A 17,937-nucleotide genomic window follows, 5' to 3' on the forward strand; every position below is an offset into this window, starting at 1 on the left:
TATAATTAATTTTGAATTAATTTATTTTTGGGATTTTTTGGTATTAAATAATAAAAAAAAATTGGGAAAAATCACATGCCTTCCTTGGCATGTGCTACACACACAAGAAGCTTCTAGAAGTTTCTTTGTTCCGCAATTTTAGTTATTTAAATATTAAATAAATAATGAGATATTGTAATATGATTAAAATATTATTATTTAAACAAAATGTGATAATTGATTAGTTATTTTAAATTGTTTTAAATAACTAATATTTTATTTTAATATATTGGATATATTAAATATAGGAGATCATTTTTTTAGAGCGATACTTTCAGTAATAGAAAATATATCGTGAAATCTCCCTGAGAGAAATAGAACAGTGTTACAAGCATAGATCACTGTTCTTCACAAACTTAGATCCAAACTTTATCAGATCTCATGTGTTGAGAACATCTGATAAATAGATTTTGCCTATTATTTTGTATAGCGAGCCCACACTCGTTCTTTGTGTGCTGAGAACATTTTGGAAGATCCTGGTGTGGGATCTCAAGGATTTTTGCCGTACAAAAAGATAGCAGCAATGAAGGACTTGAGGTAATTTTCTATTCATCTCTTTGATTCAATATATATATATATGTATGTGAAGAAGTAGATCTAGAAATCTTGTGGGGTTAAATTAACAATTTTGATTGTTGTTCCGCTGCGTATAATCTATGATTTGATCTATAAAAACCAACAAATGGTACCAGAACCATATTCACATATATATATATATTGAATCTGTGTGAGTTTAGTTTTATGCATTTATTTATTTTTGATGAATGAATGGATGGCTTAATATGATTGAATGCATGGGAATGTTGAATCGTTAATTGTATGATGTTTTTGGGTTAGGATTTGTTTATAATTATATCATTGTGTAAGCCATAAAGGGGCATAGAATTTATATAATTTTATTTTGTTTTTGACACCATAAAATTGTAATTCCGATCACACAAAGTCAAAACAGAGCCCAGTATTTAGAATTCAGCCACCGTTCCTCCGAGGCCACCCTCCGAGCCACTACCGGGGACGTCGTATGAACGTCCGTACGGTTCCGTACAAATGGGCCCCGGCAGCATTTTTTGATGTCACGTGTCCTCGTCTTACTGGTCCAGAACTTTTTTATTTTTCTGAAATTAATCTGTTATTTTTTTAAAATGTTAAATATCCTATTTATTAGAATTTTGATATTTAAATAATGAGATAATTTGTTATCCTAACAAACCTTTTTTTAATATATTATTTAAAATTTTATTTTTCTAAATAACAAATTTTAATTAAATTTATTTAAGTTTTTAATTAAAAGTTGTTTTAATTAGAAGGAAAATAAAATAATGATTATTTAAAAGTTTTGTTTTATTTAATCAAGATAATTAGAAAATTGTTTTCTTATTATTATTATTCTAGACCAACAACACATATCCTACCGAAAGTAAAATAAAGAAGCCCGATGGAGATTAAGGCGGATTTATTTTATTTTATTTTTATTTTATAAAGTGGTTGTAAAATTAGAAATACCCAAAAGTACCCGGTTCAACATTTATTGTTTATTTATTTAAATAATTGTTTTTATGTGATTGATAACTGTTCATGCATTTTGTGCCATACATAAAAAACCCACACAGTCATTATCATGCATCTCATTTGTAGAAACATGATTATTAGGATTGTCCTATATGTTTATATGAGTTGTTTTGCGAAACCAATTGCATATAAATTACCTAGTTTTATTATTTGAAAACTTGGTAAAATATCACACCGGTTTTAAGTCTGTATGACTTAATTTCTTTAAACCAACTTTATTTTAAAATTGTTTTTTTTAATAAAGTTTAGATGAACATAATTGGTAATTTAAAATTGGATATGGACCTAGAAACTTGCTTTCTTACCAATTTTAATTATGTTCATAAAGTTTAAGGAATCTATAATTAATTTGGAATTAATTAGATTAAAAACACTTATTTCAAAATAGTGAGTGGGAGAGGGTTGATAACTCAACATAACCCGTGATCTCCATTATTAATATAACACCATGATATATGAATAGCGCCTCGCGTGGCTTTGTTTTCGTCCCCCTAAGGAAGGTGTCTAGACATGTCAATAGCAATGTTATATTTCTTACAAAGATTGGAACTAATGATGTATTTTAGGTTTGATCGACCCTAAGGTGGCATGTCCTTAGTTAAGTCATGAACTCCGAAATAATGGGTTAAACTCACAAAGTTATGATTAAGCTTTTGCAGTGGATAATTATAACTTGATCAAACTAAGCGGTACTTTAATGTTTAAAAGAGAAAATAATAAGTTATTTTAAGTTTTAAACAATAAAGATAAGAATGTCTTATAAATTCTCTAAGATTAATTTGACCGACCCTAAGGCGGCACTTTAATTGTTAGAAAGTTTTATCATGGAAATTAAACTATTTTTTATGTGTTTTAATTGTGTTCATGCTTCACGTTTAATTTCTGAAACTTTGATATTTATTTTATTCAGAATATGTCTATCTCTGGTAATTAAATCACTGCTTTAATTGCACAAGAAAAATTAATGGGTGATAACTTCATAAAATGGAAATCAAATATGAATTTGTTGTTGGTTAGCGAAAACCACAAGTTTGTCCTAAATGAGGAATGTCCTGAAGAACCTGGCGCCACTGCCCCGAAACATGTTCGGGACAAATTTGATGCATGGATTCAATCCAATAACAAAGCTAAGTGCTATATGCTTGTAAGCATGAGTGATGTCTTATGAACAAAGCATGAATCCATGGAAACTGCTTTTGAGATACTAGAATCTCTTAAGGAAATGTTTGGGCGCCCATCTGATCAAAGTCATCATGAGGCTACTAGAACCTACATGAATGCTAAGATGAAGAAAGGTCAATCTGTGCGTGAGCATGTCTTGAACATGATCAGTGTACTCCATGAAGCTGAGATGCATGAAGCAGTCATGGATGAAAAGACACAAGTAAGCATTATACTTGAGTCTTTAACTCCTGTTTTTTCTACATTCACAACAAATTATGTCATGAATAAATTAGAATTTAATATGACCCAATTGCTGAATGAATTACAAACTTTTGAGTCTTTGAACAAGACAATCTCAAGTCAGGCTGAAGCAAAACCATCTTCTTCTAAGAAGAAAAGGAAAAGCAATAACAATGACTGCAAACCTAAAAAGGATAATCCGAAAAAGGTAAAGAAGTCATCCAAGGCAACCGAGAACAAAAATAACAATGACCCCAAACAAAAGACACCCAGAGGAAAGTGTTTCCATTGTAATGTCGATGGTCATTGGAAGAGAAACTGTCCAAAGTATCTCGCCGAGCTGAAAGAGAAAAAGAAAGGTAAATTAGATTTACTTGTACTCGAAGCTTGTATGATGGAACATGATAAATTATCATGGATAGTTAATTATGGTTCCACTAACCATGTTTGTTCTTGTTTGCAGGTGCTTGAGTCCGCAAAGCAGTTGGAGCAAGGAGAGATGACTATGAGAGTGGGAAGCGGAGCACTTGTTTCTGCTAAAGCATGTGGAACAGTCCGTTTAAATTTTAAGAATTATTTTCTAGTTTTGAATAATGTTTTCTTTATTCCTAAAATTACTAGAAACATTATTTTTTTATCTTTGTTACATGAACAAAATTTTGGCATTTCTTTTAATAATAATATGATTTTTATTTCAAGGAATGGGAACAATATTTGTCATGCAAAACAAAAGGACGGACTGTACATGCTTAACCCAATTAAAAAATCACTCAATAATTCTGAATTATTCAAAGTAGCTAAACCACAAAGTAACAAAAGACAAAAGGTTTCTAAAGAAAATGACACGTATCTTTGGTACTTAAGACTAGGTCATATTAGTCTAGATAGGATAAACCGGTTAACTAAAGATGGACCCTTGAGGGAACTAACAGTTGGAACCCTACCGGTTTATGAATCTTATTTAGAAGGAAAATTGACAAAACAACCTTTCACTTCAAAGGGAAATAGAGCCAAAGAACCACTAGAGCTTATACATAGTGATGTATGTGGTCCAATTAATATTCAAGCTCAAGGTGGTTATGAATATTTTGTCACATTTACTGACGACTATTCTAGATACGGTCATGTTTACCTAATGTTTAAGAAGTCAGAAACTTTTGATAGGTTTAAAGACTTCAAAGCCTTAGCTGAGAAGAAATTAGGTAAATCTTTAAAGACACTCCGATCTGACCGTGGTGGTGAATATTTGGATTCTGAATTCAAATATTTCTTGCTGGAGCATGGTATTCTATCCACAGCACATGGAACACCACAACAAAACGGAGTTTCAGAGAGAAGAAACCGACCTTGTTGGACATGGTCAGGTCTATGTTAAGCTACTCTTCACTTCCCTTATCGTTTTGGGGATATGCACTTCAAACAGCTAATTACATTTTGAATGTAGTTCCGTCCAAAGCTGTGACAAAGACACCACTAGAATTATGGAATGGAAATAAACCTAGTTTATGACATTTCCGTATTTGGGGTTGTCCTGCTCATGTGCTAAGACCTAAATCTGGAAAACTGGATTCAAGGTCTGAAGTGTGTATATTTGTGGGCTATGCTCCAGAAACAAGAGGTGGATATTTCTATAGTCCAAGTGATCAAAAGGTATTTGTTTCGACGAATGCAACCTTCTTAGAACACGACTATACGAATGATTTTAAACCTCGGAGCAAAGTAGTTTTACAGGAACTAATGAAAGATAAAATTTCATCTCCATCTTCTTCATCAGTTAATGATAAAACTACCAAAGAAACCATAATTCCTGAAAAGGAAAAACCAGTGCAACGTCGTAGTGGGAGGATTGTGAGACAACCTATTCGCTACGAACATGAGGCACACGTTCTTGTATCAGATACTGAAAATGATGATCCATTGACTTTTAAAGAAGTAGTGGAAGACCCTGATGTTGATAAGTGGCAAGCTGCCATGAATCAAGAAATGGAATCAATGTATTCCAATTCAGTCTGGGAACTTGTAGATCTGCCTGACAATGTCAAAACCATTGGATGTAAATGGATCTACAAGAAGAAAAGGGGTGCAGATGGAAAGGTAGAGACTTATAAAGCAAGGCTTGTGGCCAAAGGCTACACACAGAGAGATGGTGTAGACTATGAAGAAACATTTTCTCCTGTAGCCATGCTTAAGTCCATTCGCATACTTTTATCCATAGCTGTCATCTATGATTACGAGATCTGGCAAATGGACATCAAGACAACCTTTATGAGTGGCCAACTTGATGAAACCATATATATGGAACAACCAGAAGGGTTTATTAAGAAGGATCAAGATCAAAAGGTATGCAAGTTGTTGAAATCCATTTATGGATTGAAACAAGCATCAAGATCTTGGAACTTAACATTTGATGAAACTATTAAAACATATGGCATCGAACAAAATGTTGACGAAGCATGTGTTTATTAATACATCAAAGGGAAAGTTGTGGTTTTCTTAGTTCTTTACGTTGATGATATCCTACTCATTGGGAATGATGTAGAGACATTATCAAATGTAAAGAAATGGTTGGTTGACAAATTCCAAATGAAAGATTTGGGAGAAGCGAGCTATGTTCTAGGCATTAAAATTCTATGAGATAGAAAGAACAAGCTCTTGGCACTTTCATAAGCAAATTATATTGATAAAGTGCTTGAAATATTCTCTATGGAAAATTCCAAAAAGGGTCAATTGCCGACCAGACATGGAATTACTCTTTGCAAAGACCAATGTCCAAAGACACCACAAGAGAAAGAGGACATGAGAAAGTATCCCTATGCATCAGCTGTAGGGAGCCTAATGTATGCAATGTTATGTAGTAGACCTGACATATGTTATGCAGTAGGGATTGTCAGTAGTTATCAGTCAAATCCAGATTTGGAACACTGGATTGCGGAAGAAACATATTCTCAAGTATCTCAGGAGAACGAGAAACTATATGCTAGTATATTCGGGTAGTGACCTTGAACCTACTGGATATACTGACTCAGATTTTCAATCAGATAAAGATAGTAGAAAGTCTACTTCTGGGTCAGTATTCACTCTTGGTGGTGGAGCAGTTGTCTGGAGAAGCATTTAGAAATCCTGTATAGCTGATTCAACAATCGAAGCTGAATATATAGCAACTTGTGAAGCAACTAAAGAAGCAGTTTGGCTGAAAAAGTTCTACACGGATCTAGAAGTGGTTCCAGAAGTGGAGAAACCACTTGTTCTTGACTGTGACAACAGTGGAGCAGGGGCCAATTCTAAAGAACCAAGAAGCCACAAGAGGGGAAAGCATATAGAGCGCAAATACCACTTAGTCAGAGAAATCGTACATAGAGGAGATATGTCCATTATGAAAATTGCATCAGAACACAACCTGGTAGACCCGTTTACGAAGACGCTTCCTGCAAAGCAATTCGAGGGTCATGTATGTAATATGAGATTGAGAGAAATGCCCTACTTGCTTTAAGTACAAGTGGGAGATTGTTAGGAGTATGTCCTAAAAGCATGTAAAAGACATTTATTATTTCAATGAATCAATAAATACAATGGTCTATTATTGTTATATTTAGATTATTAAATTATTGTTTGAATAATTTTGTATATATCAGAAAAATTCCATATTCATTATTGAGGATGTGAGAGAATTAAGATCACATGAATGAATAAAACTAGTCAACAACAACAAATTGAAGTTATGGAATTCTTTAATTGGGGTTGTAAGTACAGTTTGTTGAGTATCATGTTGATACAAATAATCTAGATTCGAATTATTGATGTGGTAAGACATCTCGGTAAATGTGCTTTTATATAATATGATTATATATGACATGGGCATATATGAATAAAAGTCTTTATCCAAAAAACATTTAATAATAAAGACTTGTAATTCATATCATAACTGATGATCATCTATAGATCAACCTAAATCCTGAGTGTTTATGAACTTCTGTTCATGTTTAGTAAATCTTTTAATTCATTCGTTAAGGTTTCTTCATAGAATGAGGCTAATGACTTTTGTTTTTGTTTTGGAGATTTAATATCATGGATGGCTGGGAACATGTATCAACAATATGGAATCTAATCTTTCCTAACAGATCGTATATTAGTTCCCTTAAGGGTTAATTCTGGAACTGAATGATTTTGAGCTCAAATCTATAATTAGATTATATATTAATTATTCATTAGTAAATTAATAGTACTTAAGGAATAAGAAGTAAATTAGAAAGGTAAAATAGTAAATCTTCCATTCTAATTTATGAACTAATTAATTAGAGGGTTGAACTATTATAAGATGGTTATATCAATGGACAACTTAGAATAAGATTTCTGTAAAAGTATATCTATAACATAAATAGTTCAATTCTAAATTTATAGTGGAGAAATATCAGAATTAATAAATTAATTATTATAATTAAAGAGTTTAATTATTTTGTTTCAATTTATTGGAGCTTAATGTTATAGGTCCATGATCCCCGAAATAGCTCATACAAACACTGACAAAGATAAATACAAAAATAGGCAAAATGACTTATTTGATAAGTAAAATATTTTTCTATGCACTAAACATAATTATTGTATAATTATGTGTAATTAATTAATTATTTGATTTAACAAAAATATAATTAATTTTGAATTAATTTATTTTTGGGATTTTTTGGTATTTAAATAATAAAAAAATTTGGGAAAAATCACATGCCTTCCTTGACATGTGGTTCACATGTAGCACAGTGCATAGTCACTGTGCTACACACACAAGAATCTTTTAGAAGTTTCTTTGTTCCACAATTTTAGTTATTTAAATATTAAATAAATAATGAGATATTGTAATATGATTAAAATATTATTATTTAAACAAAATCTGATAACTAATTAGTTATTTAATTTTTTTTTAAATAACTAATATTTTATTTTAATATATTGGATATATTAAATATAGGAGATCAGTTTTTTAGAGCGATACTTTTCAGTGATAGAAAATATATCGTGAAATCTTCCCGAGAGAAATAGAATAGTGATACAAGCATAGATCATTGTTCTTCACAAACTTAGGTCAAAACTTTATCAAATCTTATGTGTTGAGAACATCTGATAAATAGATTTTGCCTATTATTTTGTATAGCGAGCCCACACTCGTTCTTTGTGTGCTGAGAACATTTTGGAAGATCCTGGTGTGAGATCTCAAGGATTTTTGCCGTGCAAAAAGATAGCAGCAAGGAAGGACTTGAGGTAATTTTCTATTCATCTCTTTGATTCAATATATATATATATGTATGTGAAGAAGTAAATCTAGAAATCTTGTGGGGTTAAATTAACAATTTTGATTGTTGTTCCGCTGCGTATAATCTATTATTTGATCTATAAAAACCAACACTTCCTTCATGTTTTTTTGGTTCAAATGTAGAAGTAAAGCAAACAAATTGAACCAAGTTTACATACCTCTTTCGAGTGACCATACTCTCTTCAAGATTTTCCAAAATGAGATCAGAAGGGTGATTATTTTCTACTCTGGTTGAGGGTATTTTTTGAATTGAGTCAAAAGAATTAACTGGACCTTCCTTCTCTGTTCGTTCAGTTGCTGTCGCGACATAATCTGTGTCTAATAATCATTAGCAGTTGTTGTCGCCTCTGAACGATATTCTGTCAGATCTAGTAGTTTATGTTGTTGGACATCAATGAGCCTGTTAATTTCTTCTTCATGGGAGTACTCAGAAAAATCTTTTAGATCACTAACAACCACATTAGCAGATTCCATAACAGTTTGGGTTCTCATGTTATAAACACGATATGCCCTACTATTATTGGAATAACCAAAAAAAACTCCCAAATTGCTTTTAGAGTCAAATTTGCCCAGATTCTCACGATCTCTAAGAAAATAACAAAGGCACACAAAGACATGAAAATAATTGACACTGGGTTTTCTACCTTTCCAGATCTCATAAGGAGTTTTATTTGTACCTAGACGTAGAAAACACGAGTAATTGTATAGCAAGCAGTGTTAATTACTTCAGTCCATAGTTTCTTTGTGAGTTTTTTGCTATGTAGCATAACTCTGGACATTTCCTGCAAGGTACTATTTTTCCGTTCCACTACCCCATTTTGTTCTAGGGTTTTGGGTGTAGAAAATTCATGATAAATTCCAAAAGATTACAATATTCATCATAAACTGAATTTTCAAACTCCTTACCATGATCACTTCGTATTCTTACAATTTTTCCAATGTTGCAATTTTTTTCAACTCTTAATCTTGTATATAGAGTTTTAAAAGCTTCAAATGTGTCTGATTTTTCTTTTAAGAAATCTACCCATGTAAACCTAGAAAAATCATCCACACAAACAAAAACGTATCTTTTACCATTAATACTTTCAACCTGTATAGGATTCATGAGATCCATATGCAATAATTCCAACACAATTGAAGTATTAATATTAGATAGAGCTTTATGTGAAAATTTCAAATGTTTTCCCAATTGACATGATTCACACTTACCAGGTGATTCTTTACCCAGTTTGGGTATACCACGACCTGCATTAGCAATTTTTTTCAAAAATTTGAAATTTATATGTCCAAGTTTTTCATGCCATAAATCAATATTATTAAAACTGGATGATGATGCATAACATGTGATTTTTTGTGTGAGTGTGTAACAATTATCCAAAGAGCGAGAACCTTTAAGAACAATGTCACCACTTTGATTTACAATATTACACTCATCATGCGAAAAATTAATAAGAAAACATTGGTCACAAATTTGGCTTATGCTAATTAAGTTAGCTTTCAGCCCATCAACAAGAAGAAAATTTTTGGTAACCCTTCAATGTTTAGAGTACATTTTCCTAAAATATTTCCTGTCATTCCATCCCCGAAAGTTACTACTCTACACTTCAAAGATTTGAAGTTGGTGAGTATGCTGGCATTACCTGTCATGTCTTTAACACGCACTATCAAAGTACCATGAAATAGATGCATGTATTTTATGACATGTAAAGGTAGCCAAACAAACTAAGTTATTTTTCTTGACCCACATTGTTTTTTTATTTTGAATTTCTTTTGGTCAATAATTGATTCATGCTACCAAAATGTTTAACATAATTCTTTTTAAACAAATTCAACAGAGAAAAATACTTAGGTCTTATGTGTCCTTTCATACCACAGAAATGACAAAATTGTACAAATTGTCCAATGTTTTTCTTCTGAGAAATTCTCTTTAGTTGTAGATCTGTTGAAACAAATGACAACTATGTTCTCCAAAGAGCCACTTGTTCCTGCAAAATGGTTAGTCGTTACAACAGATAGATAATTCACAGATTTTACAAAAACTTTTTTCTTAGAAGATTCATATCCACAAGAACCTAATCCACTAAAATCACCAGCCTTTTTTCCTACAGAGAGAACATCATCCAAAATTCTAGATCTTGAATTAAGCATTTTGACACCTTTTTGCATAAGATCAATTTCTTTATTCAAATAATTAATTTCATTATTTTTGGAAGCAATAATCAACCAAGTTCTTTAATTTTTTCAACTGATTTCTTATTATTGCTAGCCCTTAATCGATTCTCATAGCAAACTTTCAGCCATTGATCATACATTATCTTGTAAGAATCTTTCAATGACTCCTCATCTAAGTCAGATTCATCAGAGTCAATGTTAGATTCTTCATCATTCTGAACAAAATTATTAAGGCATACCAAATCCTTGAAATCAACTGAGGGGAAAAACATACCTTTGTGAACAGAGGTTAAAGCAACACTATTGTCTTCCTCATCACTCTGTTCGTAGTCTTGATCACTCCAAGTAGCTTCCATGACTTTCTTTTTCTTTAAGGTATTGGCACACTCGGATTGAATGTGTCCAAATCCTTCACATTCCCTACACTGAATACCATTTTTATTAGTTTTAAAGGGTTTAGTAAAATTAACTTTTGGGTTTTTGGATATGGGCTTTTTGTTTCCCAATTTCTTTATGTACTTCTGAAATTTTTTTGTTAAAAAATCCATCTAATCATCCTCATCATCCGAATTTTCCTTCTTTTCTCTGGAAGATTTCAAGGCAATAGATTTCTCATTGATTTCTTCTATTTTACCTTTTTGTCTGATTTGTTGGTTTAGTTCAAAAGTTCAAAGTGAACCCATCAATTCGTCTACTTTTATTTTGTCCAGATCTTTTGCTTCTTCAATTGCAGTGAGCTTAGTCTGAAACCTATCAGGAAGAACTCTAACAATTTTTTGAACCAAAACATTCTCTTCAAGTTTCTCACTAAGAGCAAAATATTCGTTAGCAATATCTGGCAATTTTTCATAAAATTCAGTGAGGGTTTCATTTTCATTCATTTTTAAATTTTCAAATTTTTTTGTGAGCATAACAAGCCTAGAACACTTGAGATCAACAATTCCTTCAAATTAGGTTTGAAGGATTTCCCAAGCATGTTTGCCTGAAACACATGAAAAAATCAATTTAATGTAACCTTCACCAACACCATTAAAAATAGCATGTAATGATTTATTATTGTAACTGGACAGTTTATCTTCAGCATCAGTCCAATCGAGTTCAAATTTTACCTTAGTTACATCATTGCTTTCTACTGGAGGAGTCCAACCACTCAAAACAACTCTCTAAGCCTTTTCATCTTGACATTTGATGAAGGCTCTCATTCTAACTTTCCAATATGGATAGTTAGAATCATTGAGTAAAGGGTGGCGAGTTATGGAACCTCCTTCTGTGAAAAAAGACATTGCAAGAACAAGAACAACAAACGGAATAAACCAAGATCACACTCAGAAATGAGTGACTTGCTCTGATACCAATTGAAATTCCATTTTTAGTAATTACCAAATTAATTAAATCAAGTAAATTAATTAAGGTGTGGAATGGTAATTAAATGTTGAAATAGATTTCAGATCCGTCGGAACAAAATACGATCTTGTCACGACAGAAACTGAACACAATAAAAACATAGTGCAAAAAAAATAAAAAAACACAACGAATTTTTACAAGGTTCAGAAACCCTTTTTGATAACCTACTCCTTGGGGCCACGCCAAGAGAATAAAACCAATTAAGAAAGAATTACAAGTACAAAATATTTACTTAAACAAAACAAGACTCCCTCTTGAGATTTGCCACAACTTTATTATACTTCTCTTCACTAATCTGATTCTGATTGAAACACTCAACCACTTGAACTCCCTTCAATGGCCAGCGAGTTCTTGCATCCTCCCGACACAGGACTTGTAAAAATCCTCTCCTGAAGACTATAAGAATTGTGTTCAAATTACAACATGTATTCACTCTTAAAAGTGGTATAAACTCACCACAAAACTAAACACTCATTTTACTACAAGATCATGTGAATACAATGATCTTGAATACAAAATATGAACTCTCACAAATATTACAATTCACTCACAAACTATGTACCAAAGTGTTCATTTTTTCTCAAGGCCCTAGAAACCTATTTATAGAGACCATTTCATGCTGAGAAAGACTGAGAAATAATCTCATAATAAAAACAAGAATATTTGAAGATATTCTTGATTAATGAAGATTTGCCATTTTTAGATGATTCTGATCCAATAGACACAAATTTTGCAGGGACAACTAATACCTATGTCATATCAAATTTCTCAAGATAGAAATAATAATTAATTACTTCAAAGATTCTATTTTCTGAAGTTTATTACCTTGAGCAGCACGAAAATCAAAAGACAAATATTCCATAAATTAATTTAAGTAAGCACATAATATTTTCTTTATAAAACCAAGATATAAATTCCCTTAATAAACATATTGTGATAATATCAAACTAAATAAGGAATTATTTGCAAACCTTACAAATTAATTCAAGATATTAATTTCAAAAATTACAATAATAGGAATTTAAAATTATTTTTTAAATAAAAATATATCTCAATAAAATTTGCCAATTTTAGAATTTACAGCACCATTGTTTAATTTCAATGTTCTATAAATTAATTTATTCCTTATAACCCTACTTAATCTAATTCTTTTAATTGTTAGTGATAGTATAGTTTTATAATTTATAAAATTTACTTGAATTATGATTAAAATTATTGCATCATAGTGACACTTATAAATTACATAAAAAAGAAAAGAGAAGAGAAACTCATATTCCATTTTTTTTACTCCATCCCTTCCCACCTAAATCATTTTTTTTTTCTTTTTCAATCTTCTAGAAATATAACCACACCTTTTCTAACTATTTTTGTTTTAAATTTTCTCAACTTAAACTGTAAAATAGGGAGCCATCTTCCAAGTTGGTAAAGGAAAAAAATTATATGAAATGAAAAAGGGTAGAGTAAAAGTAAGCCAATGAACGTGGCTTAGGCTTGGAGTGGAGTGAAGCAAAGGAAGCCGCCGTGTGGTCCCCATATACAGGCTGTCGAGAACTCACTAACTCACAACACAGTAGTCCTCTCAAAAAGTCGCCTTCTTCCTCTTTCTCTTCCCCCATTTCTCTCTCCAACTTTCCTTTTCTCTTCTCCCACCTTAATACCATCACTTCTTCCAACTCGTTTCTTGGCTTTGTTCTCTCTCTCAAGCAGAGAAGAATCCATCCCCACTCTCAAAAACAAACAAAACAAAACTTTCTTTCTAGTTCTCTTGATCCCATTTCATCTGCCGTCTTTCCAAACAACTCCAAGAACTCAGATTTCCATTTTCATTCTTTCGAGCGCCATGGATACTCATGGCTATGGCGTCTCTTTCTTATTATTATTTATTCTTTCTTTGTTTACTAACTCTTTCGCCGCATTGCCGAAAAACCCATCTCAGAAAAACTCTACTTCCTCTTCTTCCACTTCCGGTTCCGGCCAGATTAACTCTAACTCGGTGCTGGTTGCGCTTCTCGACTCGCATTATACTGAGTTGGCGGAGTTAGTCGAGAAGGCCCTTTTGTTACAGACCTTAGAAGAGGCCGTGGGAAAGCACAATATCACAATTTTCGCCCCGAGAAACGAAGCTCTAGAGCGCCAGCTCGACCCGGAGTTCAAGCGGTTCTTGCTCGAACCCGGGAACGTAAGGTCTCTTCAGACACTCTTAATGTTCCACATTATCCCCAAACGTATCGGCTCCAACGAGTGGCCCGGGTCCGATTCCGTTCCAGTTCGACACCAAACGCTTTGGAACGAGCGCGTGCATTTAACAAGTAAAAACACCGGCGAGAAGGCTATCGACTCGGCCGAGATAGTCCGAACCGACGACGTAGTTCGTCCCGACGGTGTCATCCACGGTATCGAAAGGCTTCTAATCCCACGTTCAGTTCAAGAAGATTTCAACCGGAGAAGGAGTCTCCGATCAATCTCCGCGGTCTTGCCGGAAGGTGCGCCTGTGGTTGACCCCAGAACCCACCGGCTGAAAAAGCCAGCTGCCCCTATTCCCGCCGGGGCTCCACCAGTTCTTCCTATCTACGACGCTTTGGCTCCAGGTCCTTCTCTAGCCCCGGCACCGGCTCCGGGACCCGGTGGGCCACGCGGCCACTTTGACGGAATGGCCCAAGTTAAGGACTTCATCCAAACCCTCGTGCATTACGGTGGGTACAACGAAATGGCTGATATTTTGGTCAATCTAACCTCCCTGGCCACCGAGATGGGTCGGCTTGTATCGGAAGGTTATGTAATTACAGTTTTGGCCCCGAACGACGAGGCCATGGCGAAGCTGACGACGGATCAGCTTAGCGAGCCTGGGGCGCCGGAGCAGATTGTGTACTACCACATCATACCAGAGTACCAAACCGAAGAGAGTATGTACAATGCGGTGAGACGATTTGGGAAGGTCCGATACGACACCTTGAGGCTGCCCCATAAGGTCATGGCTCAAGAAGCTGATGGTTCGGTGAAATTCGGCCATAGCGACAGCCAGGCCTATCTTTTCGACCCAGATATCTATACCGACGGCCGGATTTCGGTTCAGGGCATTGACGGGGTTCTTTTCCCGCCCAATGAGGACCCCAATTCGGAGAAGAAAACAACTCCTCTTGTTAAGGTTGCCACCAAGCCCGCCAGAAGAGGTATTGTCCACAATCTTTTCTAATCCAATTCCATATTTTTCTCAGTATTTTCGTTTTGTTTTGGCTAATTAATCATATTTGTTCGTAGTGTGTGTTAGAGGAAGACAAAGTAAGTTGCTTATGTTCAATGAAACAGTAAACAGTCTTAAATAATTTGGCCACTGTCGATTGTGGTTAAAATTATAGTGGAATACAAGAGGAGAATATCATCATGGTATTTTAGGTTTAGTATATATGATCCTATGATTGTGTCTTTGATCATTAGTTATGCTAATCGTGTTATTTCCACCATTCCAAAGATGAAAACTTTTTGGACTTGGAAATGGTGGTGGTCGGTGAGAATTGAAAAATAAAATTAAATGATATCACGGGCTGCTCTGTCTCCCAAAAACACTGTCGTTTGAGGCAAGAAAAGCAGGGCCTATGTCCCACTAATGTATTGAAATGTCTTAACTGTTGTGCGTGTTGATTGGCTAATGCCACCGAGTCCATGTGACTAAAAATATGCTAAACCAAGGTTTTTTGCCTAAAAGAATCCAGGCTTGCCCCAGCTGTGTGCTGAGATTAGGTTTGGTTTCTTTACCCCACCAGAAAACTTAGATGCTCCCAAAACAATTTGCATTATTATATTTCCCCACCACCACCCTTTTTCACATTCTCTTCTCAATCACATTAAAGAATTAGCTGGCATGATTTTTTCTGTCTTCTTCTGGCATATTTTATTAGCTGACCTTTATTTTTGTATGTGGGTTGTTTAGTTAAGGCAATCTTTTGAGTAAGCCAAAAGACTCTGTAAAAATCATTGGCCTTAATATATTTATTAAATTATTAGATTATATTATTTGTTTTATGTTATTCTCTCTTCTGGGTTGACTTCTTCTAACTCTGGTATTTACTTTATTGTGTGTTGCAGGAAAGTTGATGGAAGTGGCCTGCAATGTGCTTGGAGTTTTTGGTGTATCTTCATGTCAATAAAGGAAAGCTCTCTTCATTTTAAATACTCAAAACAGAGGGAAAACAAAAACATGTCTTTGTAAAAACATTCATAAATGGTAAAAGAAAAAAAATTGCCCTTTTCGTATGTGTAATTTTGATTCAAATACTTGATCTTCCTTTTAGCTGTGAACAAGAGCTTTGCTGTATATATATATGTATATATATATGCAGTGTAGAGTGGCCCTGCCTACTACTACCACTACCACCATGGAAGAAGATTATATAACGTGAGAGAGCTTTTGCTTTGAAGAACTTTTTCTTCACTTATAGTCCTTGCAACAGAGAGAAAAAAAAGTGTTACTGTTGTTTTTGTCATAAGAAAATACTGTAATTACTTACATATCATTTTTTTTAATAATTATTTTATGTTTGTCTTCTCCATTGTATATCATAAACAACTTCTCTTAAATATCATATTATAAATTCATCCTTTGTCCTCCATTCTTTTATTGAGAATCAAAGAATTTTATCATTATTTTTTTCTATAATTATTCTTTTGTGTTTGTTTGGTTGTCTATGTGGCTTCATGAAAATATGGGGTTGTGGTGTGAATAAGAATAAAATTGGTAGTTAGATGAGTTAATTTATTTGTAATAAGTTGATGGTGGTCTTTCATGGGGTGGTGATCTTTGTCAAGGTTATAAATAAGATTAAGAAAGTTGAACATAGTCAAACAATTATTGATACTCTTTTCTCTACCTTTAAATTTCCCACGTTAAAATTATATTTCTATATTAAAGTATTCCAGGCTGCCCTTTAAAAGCTTTATGTGATGGTTCTAATGTCTTTGGTTAATTATCAAGTAGTCCCTTTTTTGGTGCATTCCATTTATATTTTTGTTAATAATTTATGGTCCAAAATTTTGTATAAATAAAAAATAAAATATATTTCCTCCAAAACTTTTAACATTATTTGATTGTACCCTTAAACTAAACAGTCTTTTAAATTTTTTCCCTCAATTATTGAAACTATCAAATCGTGTCCTTTGTTATGATTTGCATAAAATAATTAACATTCTTTACATTCGAACTTTGACAATTACAAAATTGTGCACTCTTTAATATAAAAATTTAAAATATATTTTTCTAATTAACTCTTACAAAATTAAAAAAAATTCAATAAAATAGTAAAATTATTTAAAATTCATTTTTAAATACAATTAAATTTAAAAATATTTTTTTGAAAAGAAAAACTAAATTGCTACAAATAAAAAAACATATTCCCTTCTTTTTTATTATTTTTTAATATATTTTTTAAAATTACTTTCTATTCTTTCATTTTTTCCCAATGTTTTAATTAATTAAGTTTTATATTTCTTTTAAAATTAGTACATTTTAAATTTGTAATATTATATGTTTATTTAATTTTTAAAATGATTTTAGGGGAAAAAATTGAAAGAATAGAAAGTAATTAGAAAAATTAATAAAAAAGAATAAAGAAGAAGTAGGGAACATGTTTTTTTTTTAATTGTAATAATTTAGTTTTTCTTTTAAAAAATATTTTAAAACTTACATATATTTAAAATGAATTTTAAATAATTTTCGTATTTTATTAAATTTTTTTAATAATTTTTCTTTAATTTTTTAAGAACTAATAAAAAAATAGATTTTAAAATTTTTATAATTAAATATGGCACAATTTAGTAGTTGTTAAAGTTTGGGGGACAAAAATACTAATTATTTTATGCAAATCATAATATGGGGCACAATTTAATAGTATCAATTGTTCAAGGAAAAATTTTAATTGACCTTATATTTTAGAGGCACAATCTGATAGTGTCAAAAATGTTATTTATTCTAAATAAAATAGGCACATATGCAAAAGATTTGTTAAACCCTATTTTTATTTGAAATTTCTTAAAAATAACATTAGTACAACTGT

General features: G+C 32.5%; 1 protein-coding gene across 1 annotated transcript; it reads left to right on the forward strand.

The window, feature by feature from the left end:
- Positions 1 to 13,546: 13,546 nt before the first annotated feature.
- On the forward strand, positions 13,547 to 16,497 carry LOC133823548 (fasciclin-like arabinogalactan protein 15). The gene is made up of 2 exons (XM_062256378.1): positions 13,547 to 15,060; positions 15,974 to 16,497. The coding sequence occupies exons 1-2, from the start codon at positions 13,731 to 13,733 to the stop codon at positions 16,033 to 16,035; spliced, it is 1,392 nt and encodes a 463-aa protein (XP_062112362.1). The 5' UTR covers positions 13,547 to 13,730; the 3' UTR covers positions 16,036 to 16,497.
- The last annotated feature ends 1,440 nt before the right edge of the window (positions 16,498 to 17,937 follow it).

This window comes from Humulus lupulus, chromosome 3, assembly GCF_963169125.1.
Source record: "Humulus lupulus chromosome 3, drHumLupu1.1, whole genome shotgun sequence".
NCBI lineage: Eukaryota > Viridiplantae > Streptophyta > Magnoliopsida > Rosales > Cannabaceae > Humulus > Humulus lupulus.

Excerpts from the sequence above, each read along its gene's own strand:
- LOC133823548 (XM_062256378.1), top strand. The coding sequence starts at position 13,731 with ATGGATACTCATGGCTATGGCGTCTCTTTCTTATTATTATTTATTCTT. Across the intron at positions 15,061-15,973 it reads CACCAAGCCCGCCAGAAGAG|GAAAGTTGATGGAAGTGGCC; the intron begins GTATTGTCCACA and ends TGTGTGTTGCAG.